Here is an 18,856-nt window from a genome sequence, read left to right on the forward strand (position 1 = left end):
TGCAAGTGTTATCGTATTATTTGAAATTTGCAAGTTAAGTTTTGACAGAAATTAAAACTATTTTTAAACTTATCTAATCGTTAAATGCCGTGAACTGGTATATTGGTTTTTGTTGTGAGACACTAAATAATCTGTTTTGTTAAAATATGTCTTCCGACTTCCAATTCCCATTTCACCAATACAATTTGTTCCCTATCTGACATACAAATTATGTATTATTTTTCGTTGCAAATCGATCAAGACCTCGTAACCTTTATCATGGAATCAAAAATGACATTGATCAGCCAAATCGCAGAATTATAAAACAGCAAATGTACTTTTCAATTTATCACGTTGTACACGGTGGATAAGTTTAAAAAAATCAAGAAAAATGTTTGTATTTTCTGCCTCAAATTTAAAGAAATGACATTTTATTTACCTATACTTTAACAACTGTATACCTTTTGTATACCTACCGTCACAGTCTGGCGCTAATTGAAAAGTGGCTTTGACAAATTTAATTGAAAAAGTACGTCGTCCTGATGGTCTTTGGACTTCTCACTCTCTGCGACGAGACAACAGGAGGAATATTGAAATTGTTCGAAATTAACAGTTATATGGTTAAACACAATTGTCATTAAAATTCTCGTCGGCAAACATCCGGAATGAGTTTAATGTCAATTTTACCTGTACGTTCTTTAGGCGATATTCAAATCAAATTGTTTTCGATAAGAAAGTAGGTTTCCGATGTGCGAATTTTTTCCAAGAACCCGTCTGTTTGTTTATTAGCACCAATTTAACTATAACCCAAATCTGACCGTAACTGTACACTTTTTATAAAATTAGCGCTTCTTCTTCGCCCATCGCTAACTGTAAAGGTCTTCTTTTACCTGGATCAAGCACCTAACGGTATACCTGACGTTTTCTCGACCTTCTCATTAGTTCACGGGGGTGACAAGAGAAATGACATTAAACTTGCCGCATCTCGGTTATACTTTTATTTTCAACTTCTCGATGGTTCTGCGATGGCGAGGTCGCGCTCTGATGGAGCAAGGCGCCGGTTTCATGGCGGACGTGACGTCACAACCGACTTACTGGCTATCTGAAGGATATGAAGTCGACACGATTTTTCTGTATTGAAATGCACACACTTCCGGATCGGGGAGTAATTGGAGGTGAGCTTCGTGCACGTGTCCGGCCCTGACCTCGCCCAATGCGCTCAAAGGGTGAGCACCGTTTTAGGCCAGGTCAGGTCTCCCTTTTGCATTATATTGGCTGGCACAGGCAATAACCTCTTCCGTTTAAAGATAGAAACAAGACCAGGACAGCGGGAATGTAAGTAAGCGAAGAGTGGAAGTGGTCAGAGATGGTTCTAATTTACTAAACCAGTTCTCTGACCATGTCAAGTGACGCTTCGCTGACTTCACTATCGCGCGACGTTGCCAATAAGGGCGCCGGACAGCTTTTAAGCCCCTTTTTGATCGCAGGGGACTTGGGAACTTGACGATCGACTCTGATTGTTCAAATTGAACTGAATGGCGTTCAATGGACGATACGGAATGGAACCAAACAATCGGTTTTAAAACATCGTTGTGATGCGGCAACATCGCAACCGTGTTACAGTTGCCTGAACAGATTCTAATGCAAAAATAATGTGATGCAATGGGAAATATAAACCAGATTACTTCTTGGAATTATTCATGTTAAAACTGCAAACACGACGAAAAATCGACATAAAGTGACCTCCAAACATACAAAGCGACGGAATTTCTGATTCTCCTCGCTTTACAAGAAGATTCACGTTGTTGATACAAGAATATCTAACGAAAAAACCGTGCTCAATTGCGAGGCTATTGCCTTGATTTCTTCTGGAAAAAATCTCAAGACACGAAAAAAACTCGAGGGCTTTAACCATTGGAATAAAGATTTCAAGGTGGAGCAGAGACTTTCACCTGTTCGGTGTCGGGAGAATGTCAATGTCGAGTCCGGACAAAGACGTGTTATAGACGAAAAAATGGGGGGTCGAAACACCGTCGATTGTCGCTGGTTAGAAAGTGCCATCTGCGGTAACGCTCGACAACTACAGAGTTGCGACGATGCGCCCGCAGATGTCGGTAGTGTCTACAACCGGCGCACTTTCACTAATCGAGATTAATGGCGTTCGGTTTGAATTAAATCGAGGGGAAGTTATTCCGATTTGGTTCGGGGTTGAATTGGCGTCGCTATTAGTGCTAAAATTGTGTACAACTCCCTGTGACCAATTTATTGTCAGAACACGCGATCCGACGTCGATTTTAACAGTGGATTATTAAATCGGTGTCAATGAAACGGTCGGAATATTTACGAAAGAATGGAACTGCGTCGCATTTTTTTTTTTTATTATTGACCGATGGGTGTTAAAGCGCGGTTGATAAACTTGCAAGTTCAAGGTTGGATTTGTGATTAAATTCGGTAACGTTTGTTGGATTTTTGGCACACACACTGATCTAACCTTGGCCGGGCCGAAATAGTCCCAGGAGGAAAATGTTGTACCTGTTTTCGTAGTTTTGTTACGAAACAGTCCAATAAACAGTGGCGTAACTGATACGCGGGCCCAAGAAATAAATCTTTAAGAAAATAATAAAACCAGGCAGTAAACATAAAGGAAATTATTTTGGTGGCCAATAACTGCATTTCAAAGAATTTCATTGTCAAACTATTAAATTAACTGTACCTTTTAGGTTACTTACAATAATAAAAAAAAATAACTAAGCCTTGCAAATATAATGAAAATGCTAACACTATTACTAGAATGATTGCATTGAAATATCACACATTAAATTGGTATAATGAGAATACATACTTTCATTTTACAGAATATTACACATAATATGGAATGCAGCGAAATTTGGAAATTTAATAAACGAAGTGGAACACATGCTATACAGGGTATCGATGTCGATGAAGACAGTCTATTATTTTCGGTATCTTTTGGAGTAGAAATGTGAATGTGACTGTGTGTAGAACATGTTGCATCTTTTGAAGTACATACCTACTCGGATCAGTTGAAAGTTGTACGCCCAGCCCACTGTAATTTCGCAAATAGACCCAATTTTCGCTAGGAGTTATTTTAATAAGTTATTCAGAATCCAATTTTCACCCCTTGTACTATTGGGGACAAAATACTTTGGTCATCATTTTTCTGTCACTTCAAAAAAAATTAATGTAAACCAAGCATTTCAAATTATTGACATTAATCTTGTCAAAAATGTGGCACATTCCACCGTTAAAAAATTTAGAATCGTCTCCCTTGCTTCTGGGGGATTGTCTATGGGCCAAATTGCCTTGTCGAAACCTTTTCAATTTTTCCTCCTTAGAATTTCTCATTCGGTGGTCCATTTTTCAGTATTTAACATTTTGCAATGATGAGTCTGACAATGACAATGGTTGACAGTAGTAAAAAATAAGGTTAAACATCCTAATGCTTTATGTCACTCAAGTTTCAAGGTAAGGTCTGTGGACAAATAAAACTGGGACACTTCAAATTTAATCTATGTAAATCAGACCATTGAATTGTCAATATGTATATCTGTCAGTGTCTATGCAATATGTCATACCAAAGTTAACCTATTTGTGATAAAGCCGTAATTAAACGATGCAAATTTGTAAATTTTGAGTTATGTGATTGTCATTTTTGTCCCACTTTTATTTGTTCATCGACTGTACTGTCGCGAGAAAAAAAAAAAAAAACTGGTCGACAAAATCATACTTTGACGCAATGGAAAATGCTCTATTGTAAAACAGTCTTAAATATCATAACCTATCATCGGGATATGGTAAATTGCGCACACTGGTCAAATTTAACATTCAGGAACCCAAAGGGTCCTTTAAAATACAGGTAAATTGCGCACCAATAGTGATGACGGGCGCTCAGTCATAATATCTTCTTTTAACCACTTGGGCTTTAACACTCCGAAATAAATATATCGGACTTAAAGAAAAAATTTTTTTTTGACATTATTCGGTACATCTTAGGGTTCTGTAGGTAAATTGCGGTAACTTACAATTTTTACATAATTGAATCTATGTGATTTAGAAGTAGAATTATTCTTATACCGTCTGTCCATTCTCAAACTCGAACATAGGCAATTAACATTGTATTGAACGTTTTTGCTGATTCCTGCTCGCCAATTGAACTTACAGGTAAGGTAATGGTATCAACAGAAAGACAAAATTGTTGCGCTTAAAATGATACTAATAATAAGATGAAAGGTGCTATTTTTATTTTAAAATACTAATTTAAAACTTGGCGATTTTTAAATATGACATGCCATGATTTTCAAATTGGACAGCATTTGTCAAAAAATTTAGTGATTTGTTGGGTTAAGTCAGCGAATTTTGGTAAATTACTGTCAAAATTATTTACGGAAAAATGAATAGTTACTCCATACAGATTAAGACCAATTTCTCTATTTCTTTTGAAGTAAGTTTATGTAAATCGCGGATACTGAATATCCTCAGGAAGTACAAATATCATCCCTAAAAGACACAGTGTCATCAACAGATTTTTGCTGTTGATGAAGAAAGTAAGAGTGAAACCTGTTATGAAATACAGGAGCGTGCTAATGATCGTTGCTTTCTGTCGACAATCTGCTTCACAGACGAATCTACTTTTACACTAAATAACGAACCAAATGTTCAAAACACGCGATATTGGGCTCAAGAAAACCCTCGAGTAAATATTCCTACTAGAACTCGGTATCCTCAAAAAATTCATATCTGGGCTGGGATTTTTAATAACATTTGAAATAAAGGGAAATTTAAATTCAGCAAATTATTTAGATTTATTATTAACTAAGGTAGGAACTGCATTGTAATTTTTTCAAAGAATTTATAATAAAAACTGCTTAAATTGTTAATTACTTTAATATCATAATTTAATTCTTTAATACATATTATTGATGTATCGAAATAATGGCATAATATCTATCAACTGAATGCACAGTGTTAATTGCCTATGTTCGACTTTGAGAGTGGACACCCGGTATAAATTAATGCATTCCTCTAAGAACAACTGCTTCTTTATTATTTTGCCATGTAGTTTTTTTTCTCAACATTGGCGCTTTTAATTTTTATTTAGACGGTAGTCTGAAATGTAATAAGAACATTTACAAAATTAAAGATATTTGGATGCGCGGAGTAAAAGTTTTTACTCAAGTGATAGAATAAAATGACTCACATACGTCGGAAATGCGAGCAACAATTAAACCATGCTAATCCCTTGGTTGCAGCTACCTGGTCAAAACCCCTAAAAAATTTTAACCATGTGCGCAATTTACCTGCGTCCCCTATCATCATGTTGTATGACATTAACTGACAATGATTAATTAATTTTTTGACACTTTGTTGACATGGGCATAATCAGGCAGGGAAATTTTTTTATTTGTGACAATCTAACCAAATTTTGAAATGACATTGACGACCAGAATTTTTTGCTCGCGACAGTACATAATTATATAGGGTGTCTCAAAAATGGCGCCCAATCTCTTGAGGGGTTAACTATTTGAAGAGTTGAGTTCAATTTCGTTGTGAATTTTTTTTCCTTTGACTATTTTCTAAGTTATACACATTTTAAAATAAGCAAATTTGGCAACATCGGTTGGTATGCACAATCAACTAAACCAATTCTCCTTTGAGGTCAATGTTGCCACTGTTATTTTGGTAGGTCATTAGTCATTACTCTAAAAAGAATTACTTCGGTGTTGTTTCACTACCTAAAGGGGTCTTGGAAAAAGTAACATTGTAAAGTAATTTGTAATTCAGCTGTAAAATTTGGTAATAAAGGAGATGCATCTCTTTGAAATTACCATATTTAAGAGCAAGTTATACAAAATCTGTTGGTCCGATCAAATTTTGTATTGAGATTTACCTTCCCTTCGTTTCACTCGCGTTTTAAAATGGCCCACGCGTGCCAAAAAAGGCCCAATTTACACACAAACTCGTCAAATAAACTACTATTGAGTTTTGAAATTTACCACCCAAAAAATAACGTTCATAATCAAGACGGTAAGCATGATGACAATTAAATACGGATTACAATTTTTTTTTTGAATTGACAGACAATGATGGCCAAAATTTTTTGGCCGGCATAGTATAGTTGCGTAATTTTGAAAATTTTCAACAGTAATTACATAAGTGATGGTAATTTTTTGATAATTTTAACTAGATACACGAATCTTTGTTGCTATAGAAATCTCACGAGTGGACGAAGTCCACGAGTGGAATTTGTTAATGGCAACAAAGATGAGTGCTAATCTAGTTAAAATTATCAAAAAAATTACCATCACGAATGTAATTCGGCGTGATTATTTTTTAAACTATTTCATATCTCAAAAGCGAAATCTGAATGGTACTCCATAATGGCGACCGTGCAGAATTTTCAATGTTTATATTGAAACAAATGGCTGCGCTACCTTAACAACGAAAAAATTATCGCGGTAATTAGCAACTAGCAAATATCGAGAATTGACTCTATTTGCGAGGATGCGCAGCATGTCGCAGGCTGCTGGATTTACAACGTGCAGTTGAGCTGAGTACCTCAAAAGACGCACCTCATCAAGTTCTAGGACTGTGCAAAAATTCAAATTTCTACTGCTAAAAATAGAAAAATACACCATAGTCTTCATCTTAAATGCGATACACTGTACAAAAATGATTTGTTTAATTAATAGATCTTTGAAGAACCATTTTGCCTAGGGATTACTAATTACGTTTAAACTAGTAATTAATTCCGTACAGTAAAAACTTTTGACGATGGTGGTTTGCTACTTATTTATTTATTTAACTGTGGACACTGTATAAATGTAATGTCACTCAATAGGTATTTGTAAAATTATGTATGTTAAAAAACAGCATCTGGAGGGCGAAGACTTCTGTGATCGATTTCAATAGTTAGCTTTCTTTATCCGCCTCCTGACAATTTCACCCAAGATTCCCTTTAACTACCCCAATCCAAAGCGTGTCTTATTACTCGCCATTAAATTTATCCCCCGTTTCTCTTTCACTTCCTATTTCGAGACAAATTGTTCAGACGGACAATCGAGCAGTTGTTTTCGGCCTTCAATAATTGATGTCTTGGAGGAATAAAAATAGCTAGCCGCCTTCAGGTTGGCGGGTTAATCTTGTGGCGTCGTCGGTGGCCCATTCTCGTCAATATTTGCCGAGCCTGGAAAATAGGTCACACAAGTCCCCGGGCCCAAGGCCGCAAGGCGAGAGGGCTAGAATAATGTCCCGTTTCCGGGCCATTGAGCCATTCCCGTTTCCGTTCGTTTTGTGTCGTTCTCGATCCGAAATCTACGATTCTCATCACACAAGAACATGCAAAGTTATGCGAATGACAATAAAATCGTTGGATGCAAGCCACGTAGTTTGAGTAAGTCCATGTTGCTGGATTTTATGCATTGCATCCGCGTCTTGCGACGGATGTGCGGACTTACGCGTTTGATATTGCAATTGTTCGGTTAGATAAGTTGACGGTAAGGGCGGCGGACGTACATACAAATGGCGATTTTACACGAAAGCTAAATTATTTTTTCCGTGTTGTTACGCAACCTGTGCCTAATCACCCCCATCTGTGGAAATCACCCGCATCGATACATGCGTTTGAGACACAATATACTGACAATGCCGGGCACAATGGAAATTTTCATTTATCATTTAATAATGTTTGAAACGAACTTTGAAATAAAATGCACACCTACGTATTTTGTGTTTGTCTTTTACTTCGAACCACAGCACCAAATTCGAAATCACCATGGGTTCCAACTTCTCATAAGACGTACCAATATATCGGTGTTCATTTAAATTTATCCTCAAAGTCGATTGTGAACACACCACTCGTCAGTCTTCCCAGTAAAAACACAAAAAGTGAGGTTAGATTTAAACAGCTGATCCGTGATCTGTAATCCGCGGTGCGTTCACAATCGACTCTTCGACGCCAACTTTGAGGATAAATTTAAATGAACACCTGATACTTTTACGTAGTAATCCAGTATTCGCTGCAAAAGGTCTGACAAACCGTTGGCTCTAATAACAATTCTGAACACTCACTTTTCTCTTTTAAACATTTGTTCCAACTCTTACTTTAATCGGTTCGTATGTATGTACACAATCAAACCACTGTTTGCTTGGAAGAGTGTAAACCTAAATTAAAATGAAAACATTTCTTTGAACCGGCTGAAAGAATCTTACTGATTTTTGGGAAAAAGTTCATGATGGTCGTGCAATGTAAGATATACATATCGTGTCATGCACTCCATTAACTCCAAGTTATTATCGGCAATTTACATACTACCATCGCGAGTCTCAATTTACGTTGTTCTCGAGAAACTTGTAACTGACTGCAACTGCACCTGGGTTCATTTAACATCTTTGTGTAACATTCACATTGAGTGAGTACCTATGTAATGCCTCGTACACAGAGAGCCGTCAGTTCGAACTGTTACCAACTTCCATCTTAATTAGTTCGTTCATATGTAGCTTGCAGAGTCAAGATCGTAATAATCTACGCCTGATTGTTTAATTTAGAGGATTTTCTAAAACCACTGTCCAGTTAAATTAAGAAACTCTACGACACTCAGAGTATAATACGAGGGGAGATTTTTATATTATTTACCTAGACATGACGAAAACGAGTGCCGATCACAATTTTTTGCTGTCAGGTTGCTGTAACATTTTAATGCTTACTGACCAAATTTGGTTCACATCCAGTGGGTTTTGTTGTTTTTGTGTAGCCTCAACTAACAAACAAAAAATGAGTGAAATTTAGCTAGGGCAAAGAAACGTAATCAAATTCTTGGCGAGAGAAGGAAATGGACCCAAGAATATTTACCAGAGGATGATTAATGTGCATGGGGAAGATGCGCCGTCATATTTTACGATAAAATTTTGACCCAAACAATTTAGAAGGGGTAGGGAATCACTTCAGCATGATCCAAGATGCGGAAGACGTGTTAATGCAAAAACGAACGACTACTCCAAGAAAGTTGGAGTTTTGGTTTTAGCAGATTAAAGAATAAGAGTTTCAACGATTGCCGATGAAGTGGTGATATCGGAAGCTACATGAAGATTTAGGAATGAATAAGGTCTCAGCATGTTGAATACCAAAATTGCTTAGTCCCGAACAAAAACTGTGTCGGTAACATATTTGCCAAGAAAACTTGGGAGCTTTGGCTGACGACTAAGAGCTTTCTTCGAAAACTATAACAGGTGGTAAAACGTGGGTGTATCACTGGGATCCACCTACAGAACAAGAATCCATGCAGTGGGGGTTCACAAGGCATTTCCACCGCCAAAAATGCAAGAACGCATTTCATCAGGAAAGCTGATGGTGATGTGTTTTGGGATATGTAACGAGAAGGGTTTACAGGAGAAGTCTATAAGGAAACAATCAGAAAGTCGAAAACTGCCATACAGCAAAACAGGCTCCACAACTGTGATCAAAAGATCATGCTGCTTCATGACAATTGCAGAGTTCACAGCTCACCAAGTCCGTGAAGTAATCGATGAGTGCGACTTTGTAAAGATGAAACATCCACCTCTCAGCGCAGATTTGCCACCGAATGACTATTATCTCTTTCCTAAATTAAAAAAGCACTTGAGGGGACGCCGTTTTTCTTTGGGATGAAAACTTGAAAGAAGCGGTAGAGAAATTTTTTGAGGAGTTATCAAAGGATTTTTTTTTAAGGCATATCCTTATTGGAAAAACGTTGGAATAGATGTGTAATCGTTAATGGATCATATGTTGAAAAATAAAATAAGTATTTCCTTTCTCCCTTCGTACAATAAAAGGTTCCACTGATTATTATTGTACTGCCTTTTATGATTAACGCACCAGTCATTTCATCAATTTGTTATATTGTATACTTTAAATATTAGATGATAATTTAAAGGGATCGTAAAAAGTCTAGATTTAAATATCGTAGGATATACATTTGTACAATTTTACCCAAGAAGAGATTTTAAAAGTTCTTGCTAACGATTTTGATGGCTTTGATAAAATAGAAACCTGGGTTAAACATTTTAATGAGAAATTTGTCATATTCTTAGTTCTTAAAATAAAAGTTTGATCAATTCGTTATCAGAAATAAAAAATAAATAATAAACATTTAATATACACGGTTATCAATCAGTGACCGACTATGTTAATAAAATAAGACATTTTATATTTGGTTTTTGTTTGTATAATAATTATCGTTTTGATTATTCAGTGTGCTTGAATGACGACACATCATGGAAATGTCTGTCACTCTTAAACTTTTGTTGTCGTCAGAGGGCAGCGCGAAAATTCGAACCATGTCACATGATGAATTATTACAGAGAAAGGGTTGGCACTTCATCTGTTATGCGAGGTGAATCATCGCATGGGCGGCTGTCCCAAAATGTCTTGTTTATTTTGAGAGATTAAGTAGACAATCGATTTATTTGTCAACAGTGGTCCAGTGGCGTTACGCCAGATTTCGGACGCCCCCACTAAAAATTGCACGCCAGTAATTAATTTTTAAGAGCCTTTGAAAACGAATTTAACTATTAAATATACACTTTACGGTCGATCTCACAAAGATTTATCACATTTTTTTCGTTCTTTCGTCGGGCCAAATCTAAATACACTACAAATTTCAGATTGTTGAGCGAAAATAGAAACAGAAATAAAAAATATGTCGGAAAATTTTCGAGTCCGGCTAATTTTAGTGGCATTTTCGCAAGTCCGTGAATATTAAATTATAAGGCACCTGCTCCGAGGAGGCTACTGCATTTTTCTGTGCGTCGGGTTAGGGTTTTTCCAATAAGATTATCCGTTCTAATTCGTTTACAAATTGAAAACACCTAACGGTAATCCAATAAGAATTTGATTCATAACAAATAGTATAGTTGTCCCAGAGCTGCAGCGATTTTATGGCAGGGTATCATTGTATGTATAAACGTTAACGACACCGACAATGGGTTTAAACCACAGCTACAACCTCCAATCGTAAATTCATTCAAGTACTACCCTGTACACTGACAGGTACAGAACGAAAGTAATGATTGACAGGGATCTGCTTTCGCTTACCGGCATCTCGATAGACGTAATAAGAACTATTGCCCTACCATAAAATCGCTGCAGCTCTGGGACAACTATAATCCCTCAAATATTATATTTGCTACAGTTCTTCCTTCGTTGACGTTCAAGGTGGTACTGCCATTTTCACAAAGTATACTTTAACATATTATAAATTTCCTTTATTCAACATTCCAATGTTTGAAAATTACTTAAATTCACGGTGAACCTCATTTGTCTGGGAAAAACGAAACCAACATAATCCAGTACATTAATTAGTGTACATTTTTTGGAGAACAACGTCTTATAAATCTTAATTATTATTCTATTAACTAATATAAAATACTGTAGGTGCGTTTTTTTTTCAAATTATTATTCAAAGCCTTTCGTTATTTTTTGGAGAAGATATTTGAATTTTTACACAGTCCTAAAACTTCATGAGATGTATTTTTTGAAGTATGTACTCAGGTCAACTGTAGGTTTAAACCGTGGAGGGAGAAAAGACTGGAGATGGCATTTCCTATGCTGCCCATGTTAAAAATGCGAACCCTCTAAAAGCACGTGCAACAACCTTTTATGACCCAGTCCACCATGCGCTAGATAAAGAAGCAAAATGCGCCTGGAAGGAAGGCGAAGGAAACCATTGGCCTAGCGTCTATATTCAGAAACCTTTTATGACTCTGTAGTTTTCGCGGGCGGGTACATTTATTTGAATTAGTGCCATCTCCAGTCTTTTCTCCCTCCACGGTTTAAACCCAATCAACCGCGACCTCAGGAATAGAGCCATTTCTGGATATTCTGTTTCGCGTTAGAGATATCAAAAGAAATTAGTAGAAAAACTTGTTTGAAATAATTCAATTTTGATCCCACATAATCCAGTTTCAACGCCAAATTCGTATCGTCTCTTGGCTGACTGTGTGTCTTTGAAAATACATTGATGCCAGTTCTGAAGTGGAGCTACTAGTTGAGGGTTAGTTTAAAATTGTTCGCGACTTAGTTTGTATACTCGTACAATTTAGAACCTTATTTTACGATCGTGATGCTGTTTGCATTAGTTCTGGCTTTTTCCATATCGTAAAAACTGAAACTTGGAAAATTTCGGGAATTTAAAGATGCTGAAGCGAAGCATTCAAAACATCCATCACCATTTGAACCCTTTAAATAAATTTTAATCGGTGAAAATACAGTCGTCGGGGCGTCACCATGTCCGGTTCAGGTGAATAATTTTGGCTCGAATTTATCCGACATAGCAAAAAGGACGTGAAATGTCAAGGCGTTTGAAATATCTATGAAAAATCTCTTCGCATCGCACATAAAAATGTATTTATGGAATCGTCATTGATGCTGACACAAAAACAAATTGCTGTGTCCTCTAAAAATGTATACGGCTGTCGTTCTAAAAAAGCGACGTGTTTTGATGTTTTTTCTCAAAATTAACATTTCTCACACAGAGACATTCAGCATCTCCTCCACCCACCTCGTCCATCATACGAAATAAGACAGCAACCACGTCGTCCGCGAGCTTTGTCTTATCTTCGTCGCTTGCGCCGATGTACATTTTATTTCAGAATAATATTGTCGGGTAATGTAACGGAATGCATCGATGCGTCTAGACTATAGATAACAGTCAATAACCGGAGAATTTGTGTGTTTTTATTGTTGCACCTTGCGCTTTCGAGAAATGCGCCGGAGAAAATTTGAAAAAAATCGCTCGTCTTAAACGTTTTATCCCGACCGACCTCTAAATCACGAGTTGTCAAGCTGCACACATGATGCACTTTTTTTCGATTATTTTTAGCTTATTTTTGCATTTTTCCTTTGGTGCTCGCGCCAGAAATTTTTATTCTGTTTTTAGATTTTTTATGTTAACTCCATGTTTATGTCTTCGTTGACGTTCGCATATAAATAAAGTGCTTATTTTTCTTGTGGGTCATTTGTGGTTTTTTTCCTCGGCCGCAAGACGAACTGTTACTTTGTATACACGAACTCGCATCTTGAATGTAATTGTAATGAAGAAAAAAAAATGCGGCACCACCTGACGCTAGTTGACATTTTCCATTAATTACCTACATAATAAAACTTTCAATCACGTTTTTAAGATTCGAGATTCTATTAACCTGTCCGGTTTTACGATTGTAAATGTCGACTTTAAATGACACCGGAGATTTATTTAACATAAAATGAGAGTTGAATATAATAGTCCAGTCACTGTAGATATGTATTCAAAAAAGTACACAAGTTAGGGATTTTTTTTCAGCTACATAGCTGAATTTTGGTAGATATTTTCATTTCGTAGTTATAAATAATATATTAAAAGTACCCATCAATTCGTCGTACGGAAGAAAGTTACAGCGCATAAGTGTCAAAAATGTGTCGGTCCTTTGTGTGAAACAGTTATTACCAAATACGTAGTTTAGGAAGTCGTCTGCAAAAAAAGTCCTATACTTTTTTTCTTACACTAGGAACCATTTACACATGTTTACTAAGCTTAAACCTCTATGTGGACAACGAAAAACTTTCTGGTGGTATCTACAAGCTTCCAGAACGTTGACGCAACTGTATTGCAGTTGACGGGGATTACGCTGAAAGATAATACGTTACATGTTTTCACTGCAATGATAACAGAGGTGTTTTAGACAGATTCTCGTTTATATTTGAACGTCGCCGTCGTAATAGACCTATGGGCTTAAATTTAGTAAGCCGTAACATAGACAACTGTTGTTTGTAAATACTCGAAAAAAACGTAGGACCTTTTTGTATCTAATTTTTTAATCTATATATTTTATACTACATAACTGTATTAATCATTGAACTATTAGATAAGGAGACTTTTTTTTGTAGGAAACTTCCTCATCTATAAATTTGATGATAACTATTTTGGTCCCAAAACCAACAGTCACGGAGATATTTAGCAAAAATTCATTACAACGTATTGATTGGTACCTTTTATCATCCATTATTATTATTAACCGTGATACGTAATGCGCCACCGTAACAATTTGAGATGATAATTCACAGCAAAAAAGAACCACCCACACTTTCGATTTTGGACATTTTTTGCAAGATGTTGCGTAATGGAATTAACAAATAATTTAGGTTGCGTCATCCTTTTATGAGCTTTTTTTGGAGAGTCAATTATCATCTTGTTTAAAAATGTGCGGCGTAATGGTCTGTCTTCCAGTAGGTACAGAATGGTTTCGCTTTGCAAAAATTGTTCGAATCAAGTACAGAAACACAAAAATAAACTTATCGACAATGTCAGTAGTGTATTCAAAAACAAAACTGTTAAAACGCCAAAATATTTTGTAAACAGGTTTTAAGTAAACGATGTTGCCAATGTTTCATCTCGAGTATGAATAATTTACTTTTTACCAGTGAACTGATCCTTAATAATAACACACCTACCTGTTGCATAAAAACAACGCCACTCAACAAACATACTCGTTTTGCACTGTTTGAAATAATGAACTTCACAAAATTAACAAAGCCTATTCGTCAGGTCTCACAATTCAACTGTTAATGAAGTTTTGATTGATTAATCACTGGGTAATATTAATATTTTTATTATTTTTTTTTGTGAGTGCTGATAAGTTATCAAATGAGTTATCAAACCTTGACAATTTTATCTAAATTTTAATGAGATCATTCACCTGTCCTCGCAAATTTTATCTATGTAACAGTCTAGATTCCATTTTGCGTAAATATTGAATTTACTTTATTTATACTAATTTCACCACGTACACTCGAAAATTATGACCATATAAGGGATAATAGTAATACAGTCATTCGTTTGTTTAATCTCATAAGTCGTATTTCCTTACAAAAATACTGACAACAGTATTTTCATGAATTTATTTATTCGATCAGATTATATGTAATAAAAAATATAAGTACATATTTAAATATCATTATCAGTCTATTCAAGATATACGTATTAAAATACAGATACACAAACACGTGTAATAATAAGGAAAGGCAAGGTCTCAATTGCTCTTGTTAACTTTATGAATTAGTGACAAGAATTAATCATTACAAATATGGATTATGAGAAACATACAGTTAAATGTTCCATGTTGCTTGCTAGAATGTTGTTAACATTATACACACAATTTTTCCTTATTATTCTTTTTTTTTTTAATTTGTAACTTTAGACATAAAATTTTGCGACATAATTATGGAATTATCTTTTTTAGCAATTTAATGAGGGTTATTGTTTCAAAACATTTTTCGTCCCACGTGATGTGTTACGTAATTATCCAAAGTGCTGGATTAAATTGTTGCCACCACTCGATTTTTTTGTCAAATTGCCGAAATCGGATATTTTCGCAGACTGTTCTTTCGAAAAGTAGTTAATTAAATTCGAAACATGACCCTCTTGAAACATCTCGTTGATCTGTCGATGGGTAATTTAATTTTGAAAACAGTTGATGCTGCTATCTCACGATAATGGAGAGATCAGCCCCCAATTATATCCTCCACTCATTGCTTTAGTACAATTTACCTGGTCTATAATTTTTTTGTCAGAATATATTTCATGGCTGGACCGCATTTCCTGCACGGCAAGATGAAGGTATAATTCAGAAAAGATGCCTCTAATAAATCGCCACGGAATGACGAAATTTCAGTCACCTCAATTAAGCCAAGTCAACGAGTTTATAATTTGGGACTGGCCAGATTCCAAAACGTCACGTCGGTAGACGTTCCGCCGACATGGAAACGATAATAATGATTCCAATAAAGTGTAAAATTGTATCATAATCCATGTAAAACAAAACACATCTTTCCTCAAATTTTCTGTGAAAAATTACTGTTGTGTTTTAAGATGTTACATTTTTTTCTGATTTAACCCAAAAATACATATTACATATACTGTTCACATAAATTGGCAAGTTTTTGGCAACTCTTTATTGTTTGGAGCCCTTAAAATTTATTTCTTCTGAATTAACTCAACGCAACCAAACGAAAGTGAATTGTGTTTCATATTTTCATACAATTTTGGAAAACCATTAGGACCCCTCCTAATTGCAACAAATTTTTGATAAAGATCAATTGAATTTACCCAGTACATATCACCAACATGAAATCAATTAAAAAAGGAAATTTTGTGTTTTCTTGTTTATTTTTATAAATTGTAAATGAATAAAAACAAAATAAAATAATGTTATACTTTTTGTTGAAAAGCTAATACAAAAAATATATTGGGTGATTCAAAATGGTGTGGATAAATATGGCAACTATGTACGAAAATTTATGTGGCAACTGTGTGGGTAGGATAGAGTTGACCATTTCTTAGACAGTTTATAGTCGCGCAATTTTGAAAATTGTCAAGTCAATGTGCAATGGTATAAAAAAAAAATCAAATGCACGCATATGAAATGATAACTCTACCCCATCCACATAGTTGCCACATACATTTTCGTAAAGTCTGTCTCAATTCTAAATTTCCACCATTCTGCGTTGGAAATACAACCGGCAACACTGGTTGGTGAAAAATGCGTCAGATTTGTATTTGTTAGGTTATCTGTCAATTTCCGTTATTAAAACTCAAAATTTTAGAATAAAGGAAAAGAACGAACACCTTTTTTTACAATGCAGCAAGTAACTAGGTAGAAAATCAATTTCTAAAAGCAAAATAAACTTATGAACTAATTTTAATGTTTTCGAATCATGTTCATAAAATAATTATATTGCCAACTTTGGTTATAAGAATCCCCAAATTTAGAAATATTGTTGTTTTGCCAACATAATTCAACAGGTGGTGGAAATTTAGAATTGAGACAAACTATACATATTTGCCATATTGGGTGATTCAAAATGATTGTGGCCAAGTATGGCAACTATGTACGAACATTTATGTGGCAACCGTGTGGGTAGGGTAGATTTGATATTTCTTTGACAGTTTATAGTCGCGCAATTTTGAAAACTGTCAAATCAATGTGTAATGATATCAAAAAAATCAAATGCACGCTTATGAAATGTCATACAAATGACAACTCTACCTCATCCACACAGTTGTCACATAAATTTTCGTACATAATTGCCATACTTGGCCACAATCATTTTGAATCACCCAATAGTACGATCAACAAAAATGAGGTAAGGGGCGGATATGGAAAACAAAACTTCTGAAAGAGTGTGGCGTAGCTTCAATCCTACTATCACAAAGGTTTTGCCCAAACTCCAAGAAACGACAGTTGTGTATGGTATTCAATCACCATTTATTCCCTTCTCATTTCGAAAATAAATAGGATTCTACTATGAATACTTCGTATTCTCAAGCTAAAACCATTTTATGCCATAAAAGTCACGTCAAAATTGACAGGTTAGGTACTACGTATGTTTTCAGAAATTTTGTTGTCCACAGCCCCTTATATCGGGCGTTCAAATGAAATCCTAGGCTGGGAATGCGTTGGAAAATGTAAACTTACAGTTATAATTAGAGCATGTTGACAGCTAACCTAAAATTTATAAACAAAACATCTTTCTGTTTTTTCTTCTTTCTTTGCAATGTTTTACATTAAAAATAAAATAACTAATAATTTCTATTGTCGAAGCAAATATCTAAGGGCACCCTTCGCTAAAAACAAACATCTCAATTATGTGCCGATTAAACATAAACAAATGTAATTCGTGTCAAACGGTGGGAAATTCAAACTTTCCACTGTTCCCCATGGTTTTTTTTTTCAACGGCTACTCAGTCCAGGTTTTCATTTGAACGCATGATATCTTTTTTTTTTGTTTATCATATTGTACATCTGAACAGATTGTTTTAAAAAATGTCAATTCTTCGGATATAGCAAGAGATATATCAGTTCATTTTTTGGGAATGATGTTAATATCTACAAGGTACAAAGATAAAATGCAATTTTAAATTGATGACAAAAAATATTTTTCTTTGTTTGTGTGCCCATTTTGCTCAGACATTCCTTTAAAAATATTAACATTATGTATTAACATATTAACATTAACATCACTATTCTTGTAATGCAAAAGACGTGCAATTGTAAGAGCATTCTTGTAATTCTGCAGTCTGCAATATGTGATCACGCTAATGTAAAATACGCTCTTTTTTGAGTCAATTTTGAAATGTCACTCACCGATTTTTCCGTTAGGACTGTAGGGATCGTAGCTGCCGGAGGACATGGGTGAGGAATACCCGTTGCTGATGACCGTGTAGGGGTGGGACGGGGGTCCCGGTGACGGGGTTAGCGGCGGTACGTTACCGCTCATGTTGCCGGGGCTAGGAGAGCTCAGCCAGTCGTCGGTTCGCTGCCTCTTGCTAGCACTAACACCACTACCAATTGAACTGAACGGTCCACTAGACAGTCCATTGCTGGGCACCACTTGTACATTATTGGTGAGGCCGTTCAACGACGAACTGCTGGCCAACGTCGTCACCAGGCCGTTGTTCGTGTTGGCACAGAGGAGGTTCGTGGTTATTGTGGCCCCGGGGGCCAGTCCGTTGCTGCTGCTGCTGGCGCAGGGAGAATGCAGCTGGGGCTCCGGTTTGACAAGCAGCATGTCATCTTCACGGTAAATCTCGTGCTTGATGTCCATGCTGCCCAAATTGTTGCTACATATGGCTGTCATTAACTGGTATTACCGGGGGGCGGATCCAAACGAGACATACTAACGCGACCTAAAACAAAAAACATTGATCTCAGTTTTGTATCTAATAAAGCCGAGGATAGATTGCTTGTTAAGGGAGGATGTGCCTTTCGCTGCCCTCTGTGATATTATCAAGTCCCTTGAGGGTGTCTTGGAAAGCTATTGACCTGAATCTGGATGAAAAACTGACTC

At 35.9% G+C, this 18,856-nt stretch overlaps 1 protein-coding gene across 4 annotated transcripts in view; it reads right to left on the reverse strand.

Annotated features, from left to right (window-relative positions):
* The window catches only part of EcR (Ecdysone receptor), an 89,225-nt gene that overhangs the window by 13,666 nt on the left and 56,703 nt on the right, over positions 1-18,856 (reverse strand). For all 4 annotated transcript variants that reach the window (XM_069041679.1, XM_069041676.1, XM_069041678.1 and 1 more), the window contains one exon: positions 18,154-18,695. In XM_069041679.1, coding sequence (XP_068897780.1) covers positions 18,154-18,646 — 493 coding nt within the window. In that variant the 5' untranslated portion in view covers positions 18,647-18,695. The remainder of the gene's footprint in view (positions 1-18,153; positions 18,696-18,856) is intronic.

This window comes from Tenebrio molitor, chromosome 3 (genome assembly GCF_963966145.1).
Source record: "Tenebrio molitor chromosome 3, icTenMoli1.1, whole genome shotgun sequence".
NCBI lineage: Eukaryota > Metazoa > Arthropoda > Insecta > Coleoptera > Tenebrionidae > Tenebrio > Tenebrio molitor.